This window comes from Nerophis ophidion, linkage group LG17, assembly GCF_033978795.1.
Source record: "Nerophis ophidion isolate RoL-2023_Sa linkage group LG17, RoL_Noph_v1.0, whole genome shotgun sequence".
NCBI classification, from domain to species: domain Eukaryota; kingdom Metazoa; phylum Chordata; class Actinopteri; order Syngnathiformes; family Syngnathidae; genus Nerophis; species Nerophis ophidion.
Window position 1 is genome coordinate 9,396,663 of NC_084627.1, and position 25,336 is coordinate 9,421,998.

Genomic DNA, 25,336 nt, shown 5'->3' on the forward strand with positions numbered 1-25,336 from the left:
GACACAGTGTGTGGACAGAAAAGGGAGAACGAACGCATTTTGGCTTATAAACTAAAGGTGAAGTTATAACACTGAAACACCCTCAGGAAGAGCTGCTTTAACACCTCTAAAGGCTTAGTGTCCACATTCGTGGACAGCACCTTTTAGCTCTTACTTCCAAAATTGTGTACACTACTGAATTGGGGTCTCATGGCCGCTTATGTGGACACTTATACTGCCGTCTGGTGGTGTCAGAAGAGTAAAACATGCAACAGAAATTGGAAAAAAAAAAGTGTAAAAATTAGAAGTAGCATGTCACTAAACATGAAGTACACGTTTGTGTACTTATGGACTAAGTACATCATATCAAAAGGTGATTCCTAGTTTTTATTCTTTTTAGGGTCCAATAAGCCCTAATTGCAAAGAGAAATAAAAAAAAACATGTAAACAAACAGCTTTGGCCTTAGGAGCAGCTAACATCCATCTGCAGTCGACAGTGTTTCAGCAAAGTAAGTTTCTCACATGTATTATTATCACTGGAGAACCGGGAAATAGCTAAACAAGCTTCACGACACACCATAGCTCACCGGTTCCTGAATGTAAACAAGTGCCATGGGTGGATCTACTGTAATGATACCAAGTACAAGATCATATCTCGTCGATACTACTATGATAACATCGATACCGGTAACAAAATATTGGTTTCAGGACAACCCTACTAGCACATGAAGTGGTAGATTGTGGTAACTACACGTACTCGTATTGAACCTGTATTGTTTTGTTGTATGTGAAGGCGAGGTCTTCTTCCCCCCGTCCCTCAACACCAAGTTAACCCTCCAGGAGGCCAGGGCGGAGTGCCAGAAGCACGGCGCCACGATGGCATCACCCGGGCAGCTGTTCGCCGCATGGAGGGCGGGGCTAAACCGCTGCGACTACGGCTGGCTCTCTGACGGCAGCGTCCGCTACCCCGTCAATGTCCCCCTCCCCCAGTGTGGGGGGGGCCTGCTCGGGGTTCGGACCCTCTACAAGTACGAGGACCAGACGGGATTCCCGGACCCCACGGACAAACACGGCGTGTACTGCTTCCAAGGTGACGCACTCTTCTCTTTTTTGACACTGGACGTCACGTGACCACTTTTGTTTACCTCGCCATGTTGAAGCAGCTGCTAAAATGCACAGTGAAGCCTTTAGAGCATTTTAATCACGCAAACATCGAACAATACACCCACAAAACTTAGGCGACATATGCACATGACGTCTAATAACAAAAGGCCGAGTTTCAGATATACTGTATATCAGGACATATACAACTATACCTTATTACTACACTAATTATCTTGAATGGAGACAAGTCAGCAGTCCATCCCGGGTACCGACTTTGAACAGCTAGCGAATCATTGGTGGTCGTCATGATCTGTGGTCTGGATCATGTTTTTGTTATTTTCTGTTAGTTTTAAGACTCCATTAGTTCCTGTTTTTGTGCATCCTTGTTTGTTTTAGTTTCCATGACGACTTGTGATTTTCACCTGCCTCTTGCGTTTGGGACACACCTGTCTCTAATCAAGCGACCAGTATTTACGCCTGTCTTTGTCCGTCAGCCGGCCTGGCGTCATTGCTTGTGTCATGCGATTGTTTGCTTCATGCCTTGTCAAGTAAGTTTTTGCTTGTTCATGCCACAGTTAGTGAGTTTTTGCCCTGTCCATAGTTTATTTTAAGTGTTAGCTTTTGTTTCCTGCGTTAAGTTGTGGCTTCGCCTTGTGCGCTTTTTGTTTGTACCTATTGGATAGTCCAGATTAAATCATGTTCCTACCTTCAAGTCCTGTCCAGAATAGTCAGTTTGCTTCCTGGGAGAACAATCCTGGCAGTAAATTGAGAAAACCGCCTTGTTGTGACAGTCATCACTTGATAAACTCTACTGCAGGAGAGGGGGGCAGAGCATGGAAGAAAAGAGAGACGGCAGATCAACTGGTCTTAAAAAGGGTTCTATTTAAAGGCTAGAGCAGGGGTAGGGAACCTGTGGCTCTTTTGATGACTGCATCTGGCTCTCGGATAAATCTGAGCTGACATTCCTTAACACGATAAGTAATGAATAATTCCACTTGTTATCACAGTGTTAAAAATAACGTTCAAAATATAAAACATTCTCATGCTTTTTTATGTTCAAGAAGTTGCGTTAATGGGAAGTAATAATTTATTTATTTTTGATTCGTGTGGGCCTTGCCCTTCTGGGGGTTCTTCAGACCACCAAGCACTGACATGAGAGCCCTTTTCAGGGTTACATTAGTGGTTTATTTTTCAGTAAGTCTCTCTGTTGCTTTCCGGCAATTGTATTTTTCTCTCTTGCTCTCGCTCTGGCTCCAGCCTCCACACCTCCTCTCCTCCTGGCTGCTGCTTATAACAGAGCGACAGGTGATTAGATAACAAGGCCCGGGTGGGCCATCTACACACCTGTCGTTGATTTCGAGGCCGGTCCTGGGACACCCAAGTTTGCTGCAGGCCCACAGGCCACGCCCCCACCACAGTTAGCTTAAGAATAACAATGTTATTACAAAGAATTAGAGACCTATTATACTCTAGCAATGTTGGTCTTACTTAAAAATGCATGCGTTTAGTTGTGTTCAGTGTTATTAAATATTATATGGCTCTTACGGAAATACATTTTTAAATATTTGGCTTTCATGGCTCTCTCAGCCAAAAAGGTTGCCGACCACTGGGCTAGAGTATACAAATGAGTTTTAAGATGGGACTTAAATGAGGTAGCATCTCTAACTGTTACTGGTAGAACATTCCAGAGTACTGGAGCCCGCAGACTATAATGACAGGTAGGTTAATACACACTATTATAGTGTAGAACAGTGTTTTTCAACCTTTTTTGAGCCAAGGCGCATTTTTTTCATTGAAAAAATCCGAAGCAGAAATCATTATAAAATTTAACTCGATATTGACAATAAAAACTTGTCATCGCCGTTGTTGAATATGAATTTAAACCATAACCAACTATGCATCACTATACTTGTCTCAAAGTACGGACCCGACCTGTCACATAACGCTGTGACTTTTTTTTAGTTTTTTGGTGTGTTCTTGTGTGCAGTGTCTTGCGCTCCTATTTTGGTGTCTTTTCCTGTTTTGTTGGTATTTTCATGTTGCAGTTTTATGCCTTCCTTTGAGCACTATTCCCCGCACCGTGCTTTGTTTTAGCAATCAATTCTATTTCAACTGTTGTTATCCTTCTCTGTGTGGACATTGTTGTCATGTCATGTATGGATGGATGTACTTTGTGGACACTGTCTCTGCTCCACACGCTGTAAGTCTTTGCTGTCGTCCAGCATTCTGTTTTTTTTTTTTTTACTTTGTAGCCAGTTCAGTTTTAGTTTCATTATGCATAGCCATCCCTAAGCTTGAATGTCTTTTATGGGCACTCAGCATTAGATACATTTTTACCTGCACGCTGCCTCCCGCTGTCTTCTGCATATTGTTATCACGACAAACCATCATCGTCTCACACGACCTGTTCCCGACATCTACAAAGCAATTAGCTCCCGGCTGTCACCTACTGATATGGAAGAGTATTACACGGTTACTCCGCTGAGCTGTGGACAGCACCGACCACTCAACAACGGCACATTATTTGCGGATTATAATTACTGGTTTGCAAAACGTATTTTTGACCCAAATAGGTGAAACGACCGGAACCCTAACCCTAACCCAGCGACCGGAATGAGAATCAGCACCTCCAAGTCCGAGTCCATGGTTCTCGCCCGGAAAAGGGTGGAGTGCCATCTCCGGGTTGGGGAGGAGACCCTGCCCCAAGTGGAGGAGTTCAAGTACCTAGGAGTCTTGTTCACGAGTGAGGGAAGAGTGGATGGTGAGATCGACAGGCGGATCGGTGCGGCGTCTTCAGTAATGCGGACGTTGTATCGATCCGTTGTGGTGAAGAAGGAGCTGAGCCGGAAGGCAAAGCTCTCAATTTACCGGTCGATCTACGTTCCCATCCTCACCTATGGTCATCAGCTCTGGGTCATGACCGAAAGGATAAGATCACGGGTACAAGCGGCCGAAACGAGTTTCCTCCGCCGTGTGGCGGGTCTCTCCCTTAGAGATAGGGTGAGAAGCTCTGCCATCCGGGAAGAACTCAAAGTAAAGCCGCTGCTCCTTCACATCGAGAGGAGCCAGATGAGGTGGTTCGGGCATCTGGTCAGGATGCCACCCGAACGCCTCCCTAGGGAGGTGTTTAGGGCACGTCCAGCTGGTAGGAGGCCACGGGGAAGACCCAGGACACGTTGGGAAGACTATGTCTCCCGGCTGGCCTGGGAACGCCTCGGGATCCCCCGGGAAGAGCTGGACGAAGTGGCTGGGGAGAGGGAAGTCTGGGCTTCCCTGCTTAGGCTGCTGCCCCCGCGACCCGACCTCGGATAAGCGGAAGATGATGGATGGATGGATGGATGGATAGGTGAAACTACATAATCTCCCACGGCACACCAGACTGTATCTCACGGCACACTAGTGTACCGCGGCACAGTGGTTGACATACCTGAAGCTTAATACTATGCTTTTTGTATTAGACAGAGGCTCTAAGTGCTGAGTTTTATGTTCTTCTTTTGCATTTTTAGTTGCCGTAATCCCCTCGTGTTGTCTTTCTGGATCTTTTGGAATGCGGTAAAATGCACTCCCCTTTTCATTTGTTTGTTCTGGCATCCTGGTGCACGGCGTTGGTCCACCATAGTCTGAGAAAGACACAAAGGAACTAACTTACACGCTTTGTTTCCTGTCAAAACGGCGTTCATGTTTTCATTTTGCACGGTGTGAGGTCATCTTGGATCGTTATATAAATGTGAGTGATTGTCTGGTGTGTAAATGTAAAGAATGGTCGGTGCTGGTGGGAATTGGCAGCCATGTTTCCATCAATGGTCCCCAGATATAGTTGACCACCAGCAGTGCGTTACTGTGGAGGGAATGAATAGTGCTTATTTTGTGAGTTGTAAAGGTGAGAACATGCCGTTTGCGTTGATGGACGTCCACGTCGTGTTCACGAGGGGAAAACCCCCACCCGGGCTAACGTAAACAGAGCCGTCCGTAATGCGTGGCAGCTGGAACAGACCCAAGGCCGCACCAGGACCAGTCAGTCACATGCTCACTGGAGGGTTGTAGATCCTCCACCCGTCCAGATGGTGGCAGGCCGCCAAAACCATGACATCATCGGCGGGCCGGGTCACAACGCCCTATTTTGGTGGCACGTGCTCGCTCCTGAAGGATCTGCTGAATGTTTCCCGAGCTGATGACATCATTCAGTCCCTTTCAACACTTAAGTTGTTTGGAAAACATCAGACATTCAAATCCTTTTAAACGAGCATCGCACATTAACACTATTTACTAAAGCTAATACTTGGCAAGTATTCGCTCAATTAGCTCAAGTTCACGGAGCTAAAACTGTGTTTTTATTGACTTTATGTCCTAAAGTCTTTCTTTTTCTCCTTTTAAGGAGCGCCCTTGTGCAGCCAAGTGATATGTGTGAAGATGTCCAAATCTCCCCGTAGCAGTGCTTCGTTTGTGCTGTTATGATTTTTGAAGTTATTCCAAAATACATTTTCAGACTACTGATGTCATCTAAACCAGTGTTTTTCAACCACTGTGCCGCAGCACACTAGTGTGCCGTGGGAGATGACCTAATTTCACCTATTTGGGTTCAAAATATTTTTTGCAAACCAGTAATTAATAATTGCAAAAAAATTTGGTCTAACTATTAAAATTGAATAAATGATTAACAAATCATTGTCCATAAGCAGCCCTCTTTTCCCACCGTGTCAAAAGCTTTGTTTATATCCATCCATCCATTTTCTACCGCTTATTCCCTTTCGGGGTCGCGGGGGGCGCTGGCGCCTATCTCAGCTACAATCGGGCGGAAGGCGGGGTACACCCTGGACAAGTCGCCACCTCATCACAGGACCAACACAGATAGACAGACAACATTCACACACTAGGGCCCATTTAGTGTTGCCAATCAACCTATCCCCAGGTGCATGTCTTTGGAAGTGGGAGGAAGCCGGAGTACCCGGAGGGAACCCACGCATTCACGGGGAGAACATGCAAACTCCACACAGAAAGATCCCGAGCCTGGATTTGAACCCAGGACTGCAGGAACTTCGTATTGTGAGGCAGACGCACTAACCCCTCTTCCACCGTGAAGCCCGCTTTGTTTATAACTTCAAAATAAATCAAAGCTGCAAGCAGCGTTGGTCGGGCCCACCTTTAGCTACTGCCCCCGCGACCCAAACCCGGATAAGCGGTAGAAGCATGGATAGTAGCTACTATTATTATAGGGTATTGTGTGTAGAATTTTGAGGACAAAAAATATTTAATAATTCCATTTCACATTGTCATTGTCTACTGTTAGTCCAAAGTGGCCCAATTCTTTTGTCCAGTGGTAGCCATAAGTGTCCCAATACTTTTGCCTAGTGTTAGTCCTAAGTGTCCCGATACTTTTATCCGTTGGTAGTAGCCATCTTGAGACAACCACAGCGCAGCAGCATCAGCTCAGTTGATCTTTGAAGGGTCATAAAATCAAAACCGGAGCAGTAATCAAAACTCTTTCAATAACTTTTAATCAGAAGGGTTCAAACTCTCTCCTGTGCGAGTTTGAAGGCGAAACGACAAACGCGCTCATAGGAGATAATGTTTGAAGAAAGGTGACGGGTTTTTACAAAACTTTAGTTTTGAAGGGGTAATTGCCAACTTCCTGTTGATTTTTGCTGAAGGATGTCAATTATTAAAATGTAGGTCTCTTCAAAATAAAATATTTGGACCAAAAAATGTTGTAGGACAAACGAAGCACAAAGGAATGGAACACATTTGTGGAGATTTTGACATCATAACTGGGGGGTAGTTATGATTACTAACACATTAATTACACATTAATAACAAATGTTAGTTACTTAACCTGTAAGAGCACAAACAAACATTTTACAGCACAGACGAGCACAAATGATTGGGTACATTTGGTCAAGGTGGGGGGGCCAACTTCACACGGGTCAATCAGAAAACGGTATTTACCTATTTGGAAAGTCGGATAGTCAAACCTCGGATTCAGGAGGAACAGTTTGGTTTTCGTCCTGGTCGTGGAACTGTGGACCAGCTCTATAATATGGGCAGGGTCCTTGAGGGTTCATGGGAGTTTGCCCAACCAGTCTACATGTGCTTTGTGGACTTGGAGAAGGCATTCGACTGTGTCCCCCGGGAAGTCTTCTGGGGAGTGCTCAGAGAGTATGGGGTATCGGACTGTTTGATTGTGGCGGTCTGCTCCTTGTATGATCAGTGTCAGAGCTTGGTCCGCATTGCCGGCAGTAAGTCGGACACGTTTCCAGTGAGGGTTGGTTGCTCTTTGTCACCCATTCTGTTCATAACTTTTATGGACAGAATTTCTAGGCGCAGTCAAGGCGTTGAGGGGTTCCGGTTTGGTGACTTCAGGATTGGGTCTCTGCTTTTTGCAGATGATGTGGTCCTCATGGCTTCATCTGGCTAAGATCTTCATCTCTCACTGGATCGGTTCGCAGCCGAGTGTGAAGAGAATCAGAACCTCTAAGTCCGAGTCCATGGTTCTCGCCCGGAAAAGGGAGGAGACCCTGCCCCATGTGGAGGAATTCAACTACCTCAGAGTCTTGTTCACGAGTGAGGGAAGAGTGGATGGTGAGATCGACAGGCGGATCGGTGCGGCGTCTTCAGTAATGCGGACGCTCTATCGATCCGTTGTGGTGAAGAAGGAGCTGAGCCGGAAGGCAAAGCTCTCAATTTACCGGTCGATCAACGTTCCCATCCTCACCTATGGTTATGAGCTTTGGGTTATGACCGAAAGGACAAGATCACGGGTACAAGCGGCCCAAATGAGTTTCCTCCGCCGGGTGCGGGAGTCTCCCTTAGAGATAGGGTGAGAAGCTCTGCAATCCTAGGTTAGCTCAAAGTAAAGCCGCTGCTCCTCCACATGGAGAGGAGCCAGATGAGGTGGTTCGAGCATCTGGTCAGGATGCCACCCGAATGCCTCCCTAGGGAGGTGTTTAGGGCACGTCCGACCGGTAGGAGGCCACGGGGAAGACCCAGGACACGTTGGGAAGACTATGTCTCCAGGCTGGCCTGGGAAAGCCTTGAGATACCCCGGGAGGAGCTGGATAATATGGCTGGGGAGAGGACCCTGCTTAGGCTGCTGCCCCCGTGACCCGACCTCGGATAAGCAGAAGAAGATGGGGGGTGGGAGCAGGGTATATGACATCACTACTACTACGCAACTTAAAACAGTGACGTTAGCGTCATTCATATAGCTAAGTATTTTTGGAATGTGTCATTTCTAGTCAGAATGAATGTATTCACTCTATTTCTCTTGATGTTCTTCTTCCTTCTCTTCTTTGTCCCCCAGCCAAGCTGGAGCAAACAACTGTGAGCAGCTCCTCCCCCCCTCCAACATCAGAAGACCCTCAGACCGGAGCTGTCACTCATTCAGGTCAACTTGACTCCGCCCACACCGCAAGGACCCCCCTTTCACGTGACAAGGAAGATGTTTTAGAAACGGGGCTGACCGGGCTTGAGTCGGTACCAGTCAGAGAGGCTGTCTTGTCCCCCACCACGCCGCCCCCGCCCCTCGGCGCCACTCAGGATGGCAGCGGCGAGGCAGGCAGCAGCTCTGACTCTTTTAGCGGCGTCAACCTTGAATCGGCGCCGACCCCCACCTATGTGTTCCAGCGGACCGGCTCCACACCCACCGGGTTGGACAGGACCCCCGCTGGCTCTCAAACCCCAATGCTGATTTTTCCCGACTCGACCGCCACCACGCAGCCGGGGAAGGCGGAGTCACAACAACCGGCCCTGGTTTTTAAAGAGGACACGCCCCCACTGACTTTTAACCAATCGTCACTGGCGCTTCCTGCTGAGGGGGCGTCATCAGCCAAGCCCCCCGTCCATGTCATCATCGTCAACGTGCACGACCGGAACAAATCAGGTCAGTCGACGACACATGACTTACTTAGTGATGTCATTATGGTAAATGTGTTATACATGGATAACTTTCCAAATTCACCCGTTCACACACACATTCACACACTGATGGCGGGAGCTGCCATGCAAGGCCCCAACCACGACTCATCAGGAGCAAGGGTGAAGGGTCTTGCTTAGAGACACAACAGACGTGACGAGGTTGGTGGAAGGTGGGGATTAAACCAGGAACCCTCAGGTTGCTGGCACGGCCACTCTCCCAACACCGCCACGCCGTCCCTACAAAATGTTTAAAAAAAAATCTGCGTCCGGGTGACGCGTGGACTTCCGGAATTTCCCGTCCTTTCTGATTTTAATGCGTAAAAAGACACAAAAAGTGTGTTAACGCCAACACTGAGGAGGATGCATACGTTTATAATTTATTTTTAAATGGGTTACATCCAAAAACAAAAAAGTCTGACCCTAAAAATTTACTGTGGGACCCCATTTGTATGACTTGATGGGATCCCTGGGACCCCATTTTGAAAATTCACTGTGATCATATGGGGCGGGGCGGCCCTCTATTATCACAGTAACGCTACGGTACCATATTATAGTGGTATATGTCCAAAAAAACAAACCAAAAAAGGTGCCGTAGTAATAATAATAATAATTTAAATAATTTAATTTAAAATAAAAAATAAAGGAGAAAAAACAAAAAGAAGAAAAACAGGAAAAATTATATCACAGTAACGCTACGGTATCATATTATAGTGGTATATGTCCAAAAAAACAAACCAAAAAAGGTGCCGTAGTAATAATAATAATAATAATAGATTTTGTTTGTAAAAAAAAAAAAAAAATTTACGTTGAGCAAACAACCTCAAAGGGCCACAGTGTAAAAAAAATTGTAATAATAATAATAATAAAAAGATAATAAAAATAAATAAAATATAAAACTAGAAACAACCCATGCTCATGCTTTTTTATGTTCAAGAAGTTGCGTTAATGGTAAGAAGTAATTTATTTATTATTGCTTAGTGTGTGGCTTGTCCTCCTGGGGGTTCTTCAGACCACCAAGCACCGACATGAGAGCCTGTTTCAGGGTTACAATATTGTTTTATTTTTCAATTATACAAAAAAAGAAGGGAAAAACCAAAGGAAAAAAAATGAAGACAGCAGAAACAAAAGGAAGAAAAAAAAAAGATTAAAAAACAAATTTAAAATAGAAAATAAAGGAGAAAAAACAAAAAGAAGAAAAACAGGAAAAATTATATCACAGTAACGCTACGGTATCATATTATAGTGGTATATGTCCAAAAAAACAAACCAAAAAAGGTGCCGTAGTAATAATAATAATAATAATAGATTTTGTTTGTAAAAAAAAAAAAAAAATTTACGTTGAGCAAACAACCTCAAAGGGCCACAGTGTAAAAAAAATTGTAATAATAATAATAATAAAAAGATAATAAAAATAAATAAAATATAAAACTAGAAACAACCCAATAGTTAGAACAAGCATGCATGTCTATAAAAAGGCTTTTTTTAAAAGATGGGTTTTTAAGCCTTTTTTAAAAGCATCCACAGTCTGAGGTGCCCTCAGGTGGTCAGGGAGAGCGTGCCATAGACTGGGAGCAGGGGAGCAGAAAGCCCGGTGTCTCATAGTTCGTAGCTTTATCCGTGGAGGTTGGAGGAGGTTAGCCTGTTTGGAACAGAGGTGTCCTGTGGAGGATTTGGGGGTGAGCAGTTCTTTGAGGTAGAGGGGGGCATTTCCATGGAGGCACTGGTGGGTTATTAGGGAGATTTTGAATTCAATCCTGAGTGGAACAGGAAGCCAGTGCTAGTGTGTACAATTAATTGGCAGGAATGTTTAGGATACACACTGACTGTAATTGAATGTAATACTCAAATATTTATCCTGTATTTTTAAGTGCAAATAGTCATGCTGCAACAATATTGTGTCAAGCAAACACAGTGCAGGCTAAAAGTTTGGACACACCTTCTCATTCATGACTATTCACATTGTAGATTGTCACATCAAAGCTGGGAATGAACACTTAATTTATGTACTTAACAAAAAAAGGTGAAATAACTGAAAACATGTTTATATTCTAGTTTATACAAAATAGCCACCCTTTGCTTTGATTACGGCTTTGCACACTCTTGGCATTCTCTCCATGAGCCTCAAGCACACCTGCAAAGTGAAAACCGTGTCAGGTGACTACCTCTAGAAGCCCATCCAGAGAATGCCAAGAGTGTGCAAAGCAGTAATGAGAGAAAAGGGTGGCTATTTTGAAGAAACTAAAATATACAACATGTTTTCAGTTATTTCACCTTTTTTTGTTAAGTACATAATTCCACATGTGTTTATTCCTAGTTTGGATGCCTTCAGTGACAATCTATGATGTAAATGGTCATGAAAATAAAGAAAACACATTGAATGAGGTGGTGGCCTGTACTATATATATATATATATATATATATATATATATATATATATATATATATATATATATATATATATATATATATATATATATATATATGTGTGTATATGTATATGTGTATATATATATATGTGTGTGTGTGTATATGTATATGTGTATATATATATATGTATATGTGTGTATATATATATGTGTATATATATATATGTATATGTGTATATATATATGTATATGTGTATATATATATGTGTATATGTGTGTATATATACATATGTATATGTGTATATATATATGTATATGTGTATATATATATGTATATGTGTATATATATATGTATATGTATATATATATGTATATGTGTATATATATATGTATATGTATATATATATGTGTATGTGTATATATATGTGTATGTGTATATATATATGTATATGGATATATATATATATGTATACATATATATGTATATATATGTACACACATATATATATATATATATGTATACATATATATGTATATATATATGTACATATATATATATATATATATATATATATATATATATATATATATATATATATATATATATATATTATTATTTTTAATTTTCTTCGGAGTATAATTCTCTTCGGAGTATAAGTCGCACCTGCCGAAAATGCATAATAAAGAAGAAAAAAAACATATATAAGTCGCACTGGAGTATAAGTCGCATTTTTTGGAGAAATGTATTTCATAAAACCCAACACCAAGAATAGACATTTGAAAGGTAATTTAAAATAAATAAATAAATAAAGAATAGTGAACAACAGGCTATGTCTTTTACACAGAACATCAATTTTCCCACTTCTATTTACCCTGGGTCCAGTGGACCCGGACATCCTATATGTAATAGAAATGTGTAACGGGGGTGTATGGTGTGTGGTCATTATGTATGTATTCAGATATATGTTCTTCACAGAAAATGAGCCAAAGTCAGTGAGTCTCAGTTTGAAAAATTAATTAATTGCATCATTTTTCTTTGAATAAAAAATGAAAACAGGTCCCACAGACCCGAACACCACACAAGGAGAGACAAAAATTCTAGGAGTTAACGACATTTATCTGTTGTCTGTTAGTACAACTTGCACGTGTCCTAAAGTTTCCTTGAGGTTTCATTGTTTGACCGCAGCCCCCCCAGGCAGCGACACAGACCCCCGACTGGGAAGCACGCACTTTTTAAATTACTTTTAATGAAGGTCATAGGCTTTGGCTGAGGGAGAACACAGAGAGGAACTTTTAATTTGCTGCATCTGTCGTTGTTTACGTTGCCCATGAGTCATCCAAAATCAGCGAATGTATTTTTTTTCAACGACCATTATCGCTCATGTCAACAACAACTTCCAGAGTTTGTAGATAGGAGAGTCGTGGATGCCGTGTACAAATGTTAATTGCTATAAAGCAGCAACGTCAAGAAGAAAAGCAAAGTATTTAAAGCTGGGGTAGGGAACCAATGGCTTTAGAGCCAGATGTGGCTCTTTTGATGACTGCATCTGGCTCTCGGATAAATCTGAGCTGACATCGCTTGACACGATAAGTAATGAATAATTCCACTTGTTAAAAATAACGTTCAAAATATAAAACATTCTCATGCTTTTTTATGCTCAAGAAGTTGCGTTAATGGTAAGAAGTAATTTATTTATTATTGCTTAGTGTGTGGCTTGTCCTCCTGGGGGTTCTTCAGACCCCCAAGCACCGACATGAGAGCCTGTTTCAGGGTTACAATATTGTTTTATTTTTCAATTATACAAAAAAAGAAGGGAAAAACCAAAGGAAAAAAAAAATGAAGAGAGCAGAAACAAAAGGAAGAAAAAAAAAGATTAAAAACCAAATTCAAAATGAAAAATAAACGAGAAAAAACAAAAAGAAAAAAAACAGGAAAAAATATACAAAAAACAAAAATAAAAAGGGAAAAAACAAATGAAAAACAAAAAAATAATGAGATAAACAAAAATGAAGAAAAAGAACAAGAAAAAATATACACAAAATAAAAAGGGAAAAAACAAAGCAAAAAAGTTAAGTCAACAAAAACAAAAGAATAAAACAAATGAAAAATTTGCTCCACTTTCAACCCCGTCTCTCCTCCTGGCTGCTTCTTATAACAGAGTGACAGGTGATTAGATAACAAGTCCGAGATGGGCCATCTACGTACCTGTCGCTGTTTTTGAGGCCGATCGTGGCACACCCTGCTTCGCTGCAGGCCCGCAGGCCACGTCCCCTCCACAGTTAGCATCAAAATAAAAATGTTATTCCAAAGAATAAGAGACTTATTATACTCTAGAAATGTTGGTCTTACTTAAAAATGCACACGTTTAGTTGTGTTCAGTGTTAAAAAAATATATTATATGGCTCTTACAGAAATACATTTTAAAATATTTGGCTTTCTTGGCTCTCTCAGCCAAAAAGGTTCCCGACCCCTGATTTAAAGCTACTGTACAGGCACCGCTGCGGATAAGACGAGAGAAAATATAACAGACAAATAAACACAATTTTGTCCAAAAGTACAAACATTTACAGCTTAATGCAGTGACAAAAACACGGGCAGAAAAAAGGAGTTAAAAGTAGTCGACAGTAGCATTCTTCTTCTTTTCATGCCTTTGAAACATGTGGTTATATGACAGTTTCCCATTTCTTTGCACAGTGTTTTGCATTGTTGTTAAACTCTGTGAGATGTTTTAAGCTGCACTGGTTGTGTAGCAGAGGACAGACAAGGCAATGCTGCATCGTATGGTCCTCTTCTTCGCATTGGCAGTAGGTTGGGCTGGTTTTGTAGCCCCATCTGGCCATGGCAGCTTTTGATTGTCCTGTTCCTGATCTCAGGCGGTTTAGTGTCTTCTGCTGGACCCAAGGTGTTTCTGACCCGGGGGGCAGGTCTTCAGAAGGGGGATTCCCATGTCAATAGGAGGGGGGGGCTGTGTCTTCGCTCCCACTCTCTTCGGCATCTTCTTTGCAACAAACAGTGAAAAATGAACGCGAGGGGTACAAAATAAACCCACCTAAAATCTGATACATCTGATATTTGCTGAATTTCCCCCAGGGATCAATAAAGTACTTTTTATTCTATTATATTCTACTCCATATATCACTAAGCTTTAGAACTTTGCTGTGAAAATCTTCTTCCGCGTCTGTGGAAACGCTTCCCGCCCACACTGCTTGGTGCCTCGTCTGAGCTGCTGTGACGCAGATTACCATAGTAACTAATTAGAGGACCATAGCAACTAATTAGATGACCATAGAAACTAATTAGATTACCATAGTAACTAATTAGAGGACCATAGCAACTAATTAGATGACCATAGCAACTAATTAGATTACCATAGTAACTAATTAGATGACCATAGCAACTAATTAGATGACCATAGCAACTAATTAGATGACCATAGTAACTAATTAGATGACCATAGAAACTAATTAGATGACCATAGTAACTAATTCGATGACCATAGCAACTAATTAGATGACCATAGCAACTAATTAGATGACCATAGCAACTAATTAGATGACCATAGTAACTAATTAGATGACCATAGAAACTAATTAGATGACCATAGCAACTAATTAGATGACCATAGAAACTAATTAGATTACCATAGAAACTAATTAGATGACCATAGAAACTAATTAGATTACCATAGTAACTAATTAGATGACCATAGTAACTAATTAGATGACCATAGCAACTAATTAGATGACCATAGTAACTAATTAGATGACCATAGTAACTAATTAGATGACCATAGAAACTAATTAGATTACCATAGTAACTAATTAGATGACCATAGCAAATAATTAGATGACCATAGTAACTAATTAGATGACCATAATAACTAATTAGATGACCATAGCAACTAATTAGATGACCATAGAAACTAATTAGATTACCATAGTAACTAATTAGATGACCATAGCAAATAATTAGATGACCATAGTAACTAATTAGATGACCATAGTAACTAATTAGATGACCATAGCAACTAATTAGATGACCATAGAAACTAATTAGATTACCATAGTAACTAATTAGATGACCATAGTAACTAATTAGATGACCATAGTAACTAATTAGATTACCATAGTAACTAATTAGATGACCATAGAAACTAAATAGATGACCATAGCAACTAATTAGATGACCATAGCAACTAATTAGATGACCATAGTAACTAATTAGATGACCATAGAAACTAATTAGATGACCATAATAACTAATTAGATGACCATAGAAACTAATTAGATGACCATAGTAACTAATTAGATTACCATAGTAACTAATTAGATGACCATAGAAACTAAATAGATGACCATAGCAACTAATTAGATGACCATAGCAACTAATTAGATGACCATAGTAACTAATTAGATGACCATAGAAACTAATTAGATGACCATAATAACTAATTAGATGACCATAGAAACTAATTAGATGACCATAGTAACTAGTGTATCATCCATAAGCGCAGATTCCAAGCATTGAAATACTTTGTATAGTTGAAGACTTGCAGTCGTTAGAAAACATGAGTGCACATCATAATGGCAGCTACACTTTACATCTTAAAGATCTAAAACAAATTATTTGGGAATATCCGGCGGGCCAGAATGGAAAGCTCAATGGGCCTCATGTGGCCCCCGGTCCTTAATTTGCCCAGGTCTGATCTTCACTGATTATGCTCCCCAAGTATGTAAAACTGACTACCTCCTTGAATATATTATGTTATGGTCCATTGTTACCCAAGACCCAGGACACGTTGGGAAGACTATGTCTCCCGGCTGGCCTGGGAACGCCTCGGGATCCCCCGGGAAGAGCTGGACGAAGTGGCTGGGGAGAGGAAAGTCTGGGCTTCCCTGCTTAGGCTGCCGCCCCCGCCACCCGACCTCGGATAAGCGGAAGAAGATGGATGGATGTTATCGGTGTATTATTTTTGTTATTGACATTGATTTGCATGAGCAGTTGAGTAAACACTCAAACTTGACACAAAACAATGCAAAATATTTTAGTTTAGCATTTGTCCCCCCACCAGGGCACCCACACCTGCGGCCCCCAGATCCCCGACTTATTTTCAATCTTTTTCATCAAGGTTCAAATCACATGACTGCAAAAGGCAGCATGGTATCTACATTACATGGAAGTTGTTCTAACAAGAACTATCTTTTTTTGTCCAAAACTTCTCATTTCCTCTAGTGGATGACATCTTGCAGCTCCTGAACTCGCCTGTGGATGGCGCCGGCGGCTCCCTATTCCCTAAAATCACTGACTTCTCGCAGGTGACTAGCGAGATCGTCCAGCCGGGCAGCGGAGACGTGGCCCCCCTGGAGCCGTCGCTCATCAATCTGCCCCCCCCTGTCAGCTTCATCAACGGGAGACACCAAGTAATTATTAGTAATGATGATGTAAATATTTTATTAATGAGCTAAAACGTCTCATTCAATCAGGTGACCTTTGACACCAGGCTGCCTGAAGAGGCGCGGGGTGACCAGTTTGAGACCGCCTCCCCCATCACGGTGGAGGGGAACCAGGAGAGCGTGACGCCGTTTGACTACTCCGCCCTGGACGCCAACACAGAGGATGATCACATGACCCGCGGGGCTGAGGACATTTCTCCATTCATAACCAAAACAACGCCAAGGACCGCCCTCGTGTCCCGCACCTCGCCATCGGACCTCCTCCCTGTCCCGGCCCCCGCCAGCTTGAGGAAATACAAGTCAGAAAGTCCGACTTTTGAGACGCAAGAAGAGGAGGGGTCAACATCTAACGAAGACGAAGAAGAGACGTCGGGTCAGGAGACGGAAACGGAAGAGATGCCCACCAGCACCCCGGCCCCTGGTCGCTCTACCTTAACCGAGGTCCCAGTAGAGTCGCCGGCTGTGGACACGGACTCTGCGGGGGGCTCAAGCGGGGAGGAGGTTTCAGGAGAGCGGGGTGGTATAATTCCTGGAGAGGTGATGATTGTACCAACCAGTGCAGCTGAGGGAGGAACCACCCTGGACCCCCAACAACCCCCATTCACCTCTCAAAGGGACAAAAAGGAGACCACATGGTTGTTAACAAGCCCAAAAAGACTTTCCACCACTGCGCCCTCGCTGCACGCCAACACCCGCTACGTGTCCCAGTGGGCACTGACCCCCGCCCCGCTGGAGGACTCTGTGGACTACGACAAAGTGCCTGAGAAGACCACAGAGCACCCCGACCCCGGAGAGGCCAGCACCGGCAACGTCTCGGGTACGTCACGCTCCACGAGTCCACTGCAGCTTTCGGAGAAATGTTGTCACGGTAACCAGTTTAAAGCTGACACAAACGCCCTTTCATGACCGTGTCATGTGATCGCAGACGCCCGGCCGTGTTCTTCCGGCGTGTGCCATCACGGCGGCTCGTGCTACCAGCGAGGGTCAGAGAGCGTTTGCGTGTGTCCACCTGGGTACTCTGGGAGGCGCTGCGAGACAGGTGAGCATCACCAGCTAGACCAGGGGTATGGAACATATGGATCTTGGCTCTTTTGATGACTGCATATGGCTCTCAGATACATCTTAGCTAAAGTTGCTTAACACCATAAGTCAGGGGTGTCAAATGTACGGCCCGTGTGCCGGATCAGGCCCGTGAACAGGTTTTAACCGGCCCGCAGGATGAGTTTACTAAGTATAAAAAAATGAGCCGACATGTTTGAATGAAAGAAACTGCTGTGCTAAATGTGTCCATTAGATGTCGCAATAGCAATTCTTTGTATCTTTGTAGATTATACTACTTATGTAAAATCAATCAACCAATCAATGTTTATTTATATAGCCCCAAATCACAAATGTCTCAAAGGACTGCACAAATCATTACGACCACAACATCCTCGGAAGAACCCACAAAAGGGCAAGGAAAACTCACACCCAGTGGGACGCCAGTGACAATGCTGACTATGAGAAACCTTGGAGAGGACCTCAGATGTGGGCAACCCCCCCCCCCCCCTCTAGGGGACCGAAAGCAATGGATGTCGAGCGGGTCTAACATGATACTGTGAAAGTTCAATCCATAGTGGCTCCAACACAGCCGCGAGAGTTCAGTTCAAAGCGGAACCTAAGACAGCAGCGAGAGTCCCGTCCACAGGAGACCATCTCAAGTGGAGGCGGATCAGCAGCGTAGAGATGTCCCCAACCGATACACAGGCGAGCGGTCCATCCTGGGTCCCGGCGAGCCGTCCATCCTGGGTCTCGACTCTGGACAGCCAGTACTTCATCCATGGTTATCGGACCGGACCCCCTCCACAAGGGAGGGGGGGACATAGGAGAAAGAAAAGAAGCGGCAGATCAACTGGTCAAAAAGGAGGTCTATTTAAAGGCTAGAGTATACAGATGAGTTTTAAGGTGAGACTTAAATGTTTCTACTGAGGTAGCATCTCGAACTGTTACCGGGAGGGCATTCCAGAGTACTGGAGCCCGAACGGAAAACGCTCTATAGCCCGCAGACTTTTTTTGGGCTCTAGGAATCACTAATAAGCCGGAGTCTTTTGAACGCAGATTTCTTGCCGGGACATATGGTACAATACAATCGGCAAGATAGGATGGAGCTAGACCGTGTAGTATTTAAAAAAAAAAAACACAATGTTAGGAAAAGCAGAAAACTACATAAATAACATCCTGTAATTTGATTTTGGTATTATTTTTCTTATCTTGATAGATTGAAAATTAACACCAATGAGTTGACCAATGAACATTATCACATAATTTATTCAGAAAGTATAAATAGCGACAAATAAACATAGAATACTATATCCGCAACATGTAAGTATAAAAAAAAAGTAACAATAACATTGTGATTTGTAAATTTGCAGAATGTGCTTGTTCTATTTTTAAACAAAGAAAACACTCTGAAGTTGTCTTAATTTTTAAGTTATCGTGCCGTGGTTTTACCAGTTCAGCCCATTTGGGAGTAGATTTTTCTTAATGTGTCCCCCGATCTAAAATGAGTTTGACACCCCTGCAATAATTCCGCTCGTTGTTAAAAATAATGTTTAAAATATAAAACATCCATCCGTTTCTACCGTACCTGTTCAAGAAGTCGCATTAATGGTCAAAAGTATTTTATTTAATATTGGTTAGCTTTGTAATAACAATGTTATTAAAAAGAATAAGGACTTATTATACTTTAAAAATGTTGGTGTTACTTAAAAATGCACGCATTTAGTTAGAAAGTCCAAATAAAAGAGGAGGCGTAGAATTCTCTTGTCAGAGCGTGGGACGACACCGAACAAGGTACAGGTCTGCGCGTTTCTCCTCTTTGAGCTAAATTGAATCCTGTCTCTGTTTAATTCCTTGCTTCTTGTCTGTTTAATAGATGTCATCAGTGTATGAACCTGACAGTTTTATTTGGTGTTAAAAATATTACACGGCTCTCACGGAAATACATTTTTAAATATTTGGCTTTCATGGCTCTCAGCCAAAAAGGTTCCTGGCCCCTGAGCTAAACCAATGACTGACAACCACGGGGGGAGAACAATGTGGACTTTTGTCATGTGTGTGTGTGTGTGTGTGTGTGCACACAGATGTCGACGAGTGTCAGTCCAACCCTTGTATGAATGGCGGCACCTGTGTGGACGAGGTCAACGCCTTCACCTGCCTCTGCCTGCCCAGCTACGCAGGACCGCTCTGTCAGCAAGGTGAGTCGCACCTGTGCGGGTCACATGACCCCATACACCGCTTCACGCTATCGTAAAGAGGTGTCGCGATGGTAACGGTAAGCACACGGCGTGGACGGTTCAAAGGAGTATCTGTGAGTATCGCGACGAGTTTTTGTTCCAGTCTTAGTCTTGTGTTTCACACAAAAAGGCGTCGTTTTTTCCCCCCACCCCTTTCCCGCACAAATGAGCGGCGAGGGTCTCTGCTCCTCAGCTGGCGGGCGTCGGCTCCTCTAGCAGATCAGCGTCGATATTTGTAGCATGACTCAGCAGCGTCCTCCCAGGACACTGTGGAATTTGACTGCTTCAGCGCCTCACTCAGGTTTATGGAACATTACTTCTGAGGACGATACAAGGAGACTCTTGTTTTCTCTTTGGTGTCGTGATATATGCAGCATGAATATTCCTCATGTAATCTTCTAAATGATATCTCGTATGAGAGGATCCTCCCTTCGCCAGATGTGTGGATGTGTGAGGTCCAGTGAGGACCACAAGAGTAGTGTGTGTTTGTGTGTGTGTGTTTGTGTGTGTGTGTGTGTGTGTGTCAGCGCATGCACAGTAGCGACTAACAGAATTAAAGCTGCGATTAGCATTGAACGGCCCCTCGCCCGTGTCCCACCGTGGGGTTGGCTCAAGTCGTTCCTTCCCCATGCCCTGACCCATCCATCCATTCATCTTATTCCGCTTATCCGAGGTGGGGTCGCGGGGGCAGCAGCCTAAGCAGGGAAGCCCAGACTTCCCTTCTCCCCAGCCACTTCGTCCAGCTCTTCCCGGGGGATCCCGAGGCATTCCCAGGCCAGCTGGGAGACATAGTCTTCCCAACGTGTCCTGGGTCTTCCTTGTGGCCCTAATATATACATATATATATATATATGTATATATATATATATATACATATATATATATATATATATATATATATATATATATATATATATATATATATTAGGGCTGCAAATTTTTGGGTGTCCCACGATTCGATTCAATATCGATTCTTGGGGTCGCGATTCGATTATATATCGATTTTTTTGGGATTCAACGCGATTCTTGATTCAAAAACTATATTTTTCCAATTCAAAAGGATTCTGTATTCATTCAATACATAGATTTCAGCAGGATCTACTCCAGTCTGCTGACATGCTAGCAGAGTAGTATATTTTTTTAAAAAGCTTTTATAATTGTAAAGGACAATGTTTTATCAACTGATTGCAATAATGTAAATTTGTTTTAACTATTAAACGAACCAAAAATATGACTTATTTTATGTTTGTGAAAACATTGGACACAGTGTTTTGTCAAGCTTATGAGATGCCATGCAAGTGTAAGCCACTGTGACACTATTGTTCTTTTTTTTAATTTTTATAAATGTCTAATAATAATGTCAATGAGGGATTTTTAATCACTGCTATGCTGAAATTAAAACTAATATTGATACTGTTGTTGATAATATTCATTTTTGTTTCACTACTTTTGGTTTGTTCTGTGTGGTGTTTGTGTCTCCTCTCAATTGCTCTGTTTATTGCAGTTCTGAGTGTTGCTGGCTCAGGTTCGGTTTTGGAATTGGATTGCATTGTTATGGTATTGCTGTGTAGTGGTTTGTTGGATTGATGAAAATCAATAAAATTCGATTTTTAAAAAAAAAAGAGAATCGATTCTGAATTGCACAACGTGTGAATCGCGATTCGTATTCGAATCGATTTTTTCCCACACCCCTAATACATCCATCCATCCATTTTTCTACCGCTTATTCCCTTTCGGGGTCGCGGGGGGCGCTGGCGCCTATCTCAGCTACAATCGGGCGGAAGGCGGGGTACACCCTGGACAAGTCGCCACCTCATCGCAGGGCCAACACAGATAGGCAGACAACACTCACACTCACATATATGTATGTATATATATATATATATATACATATATACATATAATATATATATATAATATATATATAACACCCCCCATCTCCCAAATTCGGAGGTCTCAAGGTTGGTAAGTATGGTTAAAGGCCTCAAAAAGCTATAGAAGAAAAAACACAGCAATTTCAATATTGCCTGTATTCGGTCACGTGACTTCTTCCCGGAAGTGAAAAGCAGTGGTGGTCAACCAAGTCAATACCCTCAAAAAAGGCATCCAAGCGTATGGAAGAAAAAAAAACCAGCAATTGTTGCCATGACAACTGTCCTCACTGTCACCCCCCGCAGACACGCAGGTGTGCGCCTCAGGCTGGCACAAGTTCCAGTCGCACTGTTACAAGCACTTCACGCAGCGTCGCACCTGGGACGCCGCCGAGAGAGAGTGTCGACTGCATGGCGCCCACCTGGTCAGCATCCTGTCCCACGAGGAGCAGCTCTTTGTCAATCGTAAGCGGCAATAAATGTTAAAGGAAGAGATAAAAATTGACCAACGTTAGATTACGGTAGTATTAGACAACAACATCTCCCTTAAACATGGGGGGGCCAGGAAGACAACCCTGAGGAACACCACAGCCTATTGCCATTGTTGTTATTGAGTGCTACAGTCACAAAACAGTCCCCCCAAATTCAACCAATCACCACATGGTTTGGGTAATCAGCGTCATTTTCCCCAATGGAATTAGTTTTGAGCTAATACACAAATAAAAAAACATACATTTTTATTTGTGTATACAAAGCAGGAACATTAACGTGTAACAAATATCAGCTCTTTGTTGCGCAATTTTTGTCCTCCTACATGCCTTACACTTACTTCCTGTTATTGTCAATGGCCCAAAGCCTTCTGGGTAATGCAGTATGTAAACATTTAGCAACACCCGCAGTTATTTTCTAAAAATACAATTGAAAAAGAAAAAAAAAACATAATGTCAGGTTCAAAGACTAGACTGATGACATCTATTAAACAGACAAAGAAGCAAGGAATTAAACAGAGACAGAATTAAATTTGACTCAATTGAGGAGAAACGTCTTGTACAGTGTCCCACCTAAGATTGTACGCCTCCTCTTTTATTTGGACTTTCCCTGATTACATGGCAACAGCTGTTTCTTAAGGAGGGGGGTCGTAAACAGACGCTGCCTTTGGTCACAAAACATTTCAAAGGAAAGGTGCCTGGAGAGGAGTCAGGTCCTGCTTCCTCTCTGCTTCCCCTCTGCTTTGTATATACCTTTGAATATGTGTAGTATAAAACAAGTAAAACATCAATACAGTATTTGCTTTCCAATTTGTGTTGAAATCTTGTGAACAATTCAAACAGTGCTAGCAAAATTATAGAATAAGTTGATTCACTGTTTTTGGGAAAGAATAAACATCAAAACATGGCAACTTTCTGCAAAACAACAGTCGCTAAAAACAACAAAACCTCACAAAACCCTGGAGGGATGGACTAAGTCGCACGCCGACGTGTCTTCTTCTCCTGATGTTAAACATTTGCAGGACCTCTCAAGGTGAGCTCAGTTTGCCGGACAAGAAAGACGTTCCCAGCCTTGACGTACTTCCTGTCCCTGCTGCACACATGTTAGAGCCCAGAACACTAACACGTCTTCTGTGCAGGTCTGGGCAGCGACTACCAGTGGATCGGCCTGAACGACAGGATGTTTGAGAGAGACTTCCGCTGGACGGACGGCAAGGCCATGGTGAGGACGAGCCATCTTCTCTTTCTACTCCAATGTGTGGAAAAACAGGATGTAGTTGACACAAAGCAGACGTGCTGGTGTTCCAATGCACCGCCTCGCCTCCATCATGACTCACTGCATATCTGTGCCGCTCACTTGCACCACCCTGTGGCGCCTCTGTGCATTACACAGTCAGCTAGCTTCTACCCATCCATCCATTGCTACCGCGTATCCCTTTCGGGCTTGCAGGGGGTGCTGGAGCCTATCTCAGCTACAATCGGGTGGATCGCAGGGCCAACACAGATATACACACTTTTATCAAGTGTAAACATCATTGGAGCATCCCCAACTAACTGATGATCTATTATTTTATTGACACCTCCTTATTAATGGAGAGCTATTACAAAAACGATATACATATGTGCCAAGAAATAAATCTGTCAGGTTCAAACACCAAACTATCTATTAAACAAGATAAGAAACAAGGAATCAAACAGAGACGGGATTCAATTGAGCTCATGCGCTGCACTGGGTCATAAACAGTTCAAACAAAAGGTGCTTGGAGCAGTGTCAGGTTTGCCCCCTCTCTGCTCGTCGATCAGAAAAACTGACCCCTCTACAGCGCATTCCATCGCACACTGGAGATTTACAAGCTGTCCGCCTTTTGCTTGATCAGATCAAAGACAGCTTTGTAAGCACCACTGGATAGTAACCCGGGCAAACAGTCTTCACGCAGGGCAACCTGAACTCATAGAAAACAAATTGTGTGATAACTTATATACAATTATTCTGACAAAATCCTACTGTAGCTTTTCGTCTATCAGTGGTGTCCAAACTATGGCCCGCCCGGTTTTCAGTTTTGTACACGAGAAGGCATGAGTATAAAAAGGAACCTGGCCCAGCAGGGTGGTTTTAAATTACTTTAAAATATCTGAAAATCCAAGTGCTACAAAGTTGCCACCGTCTTGTGGACATTGGGAGTATATCAGGTCAATAACAATGTTTTGTAAGTCGGAGTGATTACAGCACAGCATTTACTTGTATGATCCAATCCAAACAACATTCCCTAGTCATGTCTCAAAACAAAAATGCAACCAACACAAACAGTAAACACACATGGCCACACATTACACAGCCTGCTCTCTGAACGTTGTGAATATTATAAAAAAAAACACCCAGGCACCATTTAAATGACACCCATTACAATGCATGATGGGAAAAATTGCCAAACACTCTCTCCACTTGTCCATGCGTGGCGCATTTTAGCTGCTTCCTATTTCTGATTGAATAAAGACTTTAAGGAGGTCGTCACGGAAGTAAACACGGTTGGAGTCGAACTTTCACATAATCCTAATATCTAATTATATTAATTCATCCATCCATCCATCTTCTACCGCTTGTCCCTTTCAGGGTCGCTGGGGGTGCTGGAGCCTATCTCAGCTATCGATTATAAATCCATTATATACTTTATATATATATATATATAAAGCTATACATACACACACAACATACTGTATATATATACAGTATATATGTGTTTGTGTTTATTTATATATATATATATATATATATATATATATATATATATATATATATCTTAATTGGATTATCCAGAAAATAGTGCTCGATACCGTGGTAGAGCTTAATATGTATGTGTGGGAAAAATCACAAGACTACTTCATCTCTA

General features: G+C 42.5%; 1 protein-coding gene across 2 annotated transcripts in view; it reads left to right on the top strand.

Moving 5' to 3' along the window:
* LOC133535983 (versican core protein-like) overlaps window positions 1-25,336 on the top strand; it is a 36,168-nt gene that overhangs the window by 5,873 nt on the left and 4,959 nt on the right. For both annotated transcript variants that reach the window (XR_009802364.1, XM_061876099.1), the window contains exons 7-14: window positions 773-1,069; window positions 8,381-8,959; window positions 16,594-16,781; window positions 16,845-17,631; window positions 17,740-17,853; window positions 19,937-20,050; window positions 22,267-22,425; window positions 23,588-23,670. Coding sequence is in view for 1 of the 2 variants with exons in the window: in XM_061876099.1 (XP_061732083.1) it covers window positions 773-1,069; window positions 8,381-8,959; window positions 16,594-16,781; window positions 16,845-17,631; window positions 17,740-17,853; window positions 19,937-20,050; window positions 22,267-22,425; window positions 23,588-23,670 (2,321 nt within the window). In the remaining variant the exon portion in view is untranslated. The remainder of the gene's footprint in view (window positions 1-772; window positions 1,070-8,380; window positions 8,960-16,593; window positions 16,782-16,844; window positions 17,632-17,739; window positions 17,854-19,936; window positions 20,051-22,266; window positions 22,426-23,587; window positions 23,671-25,336) is intronic.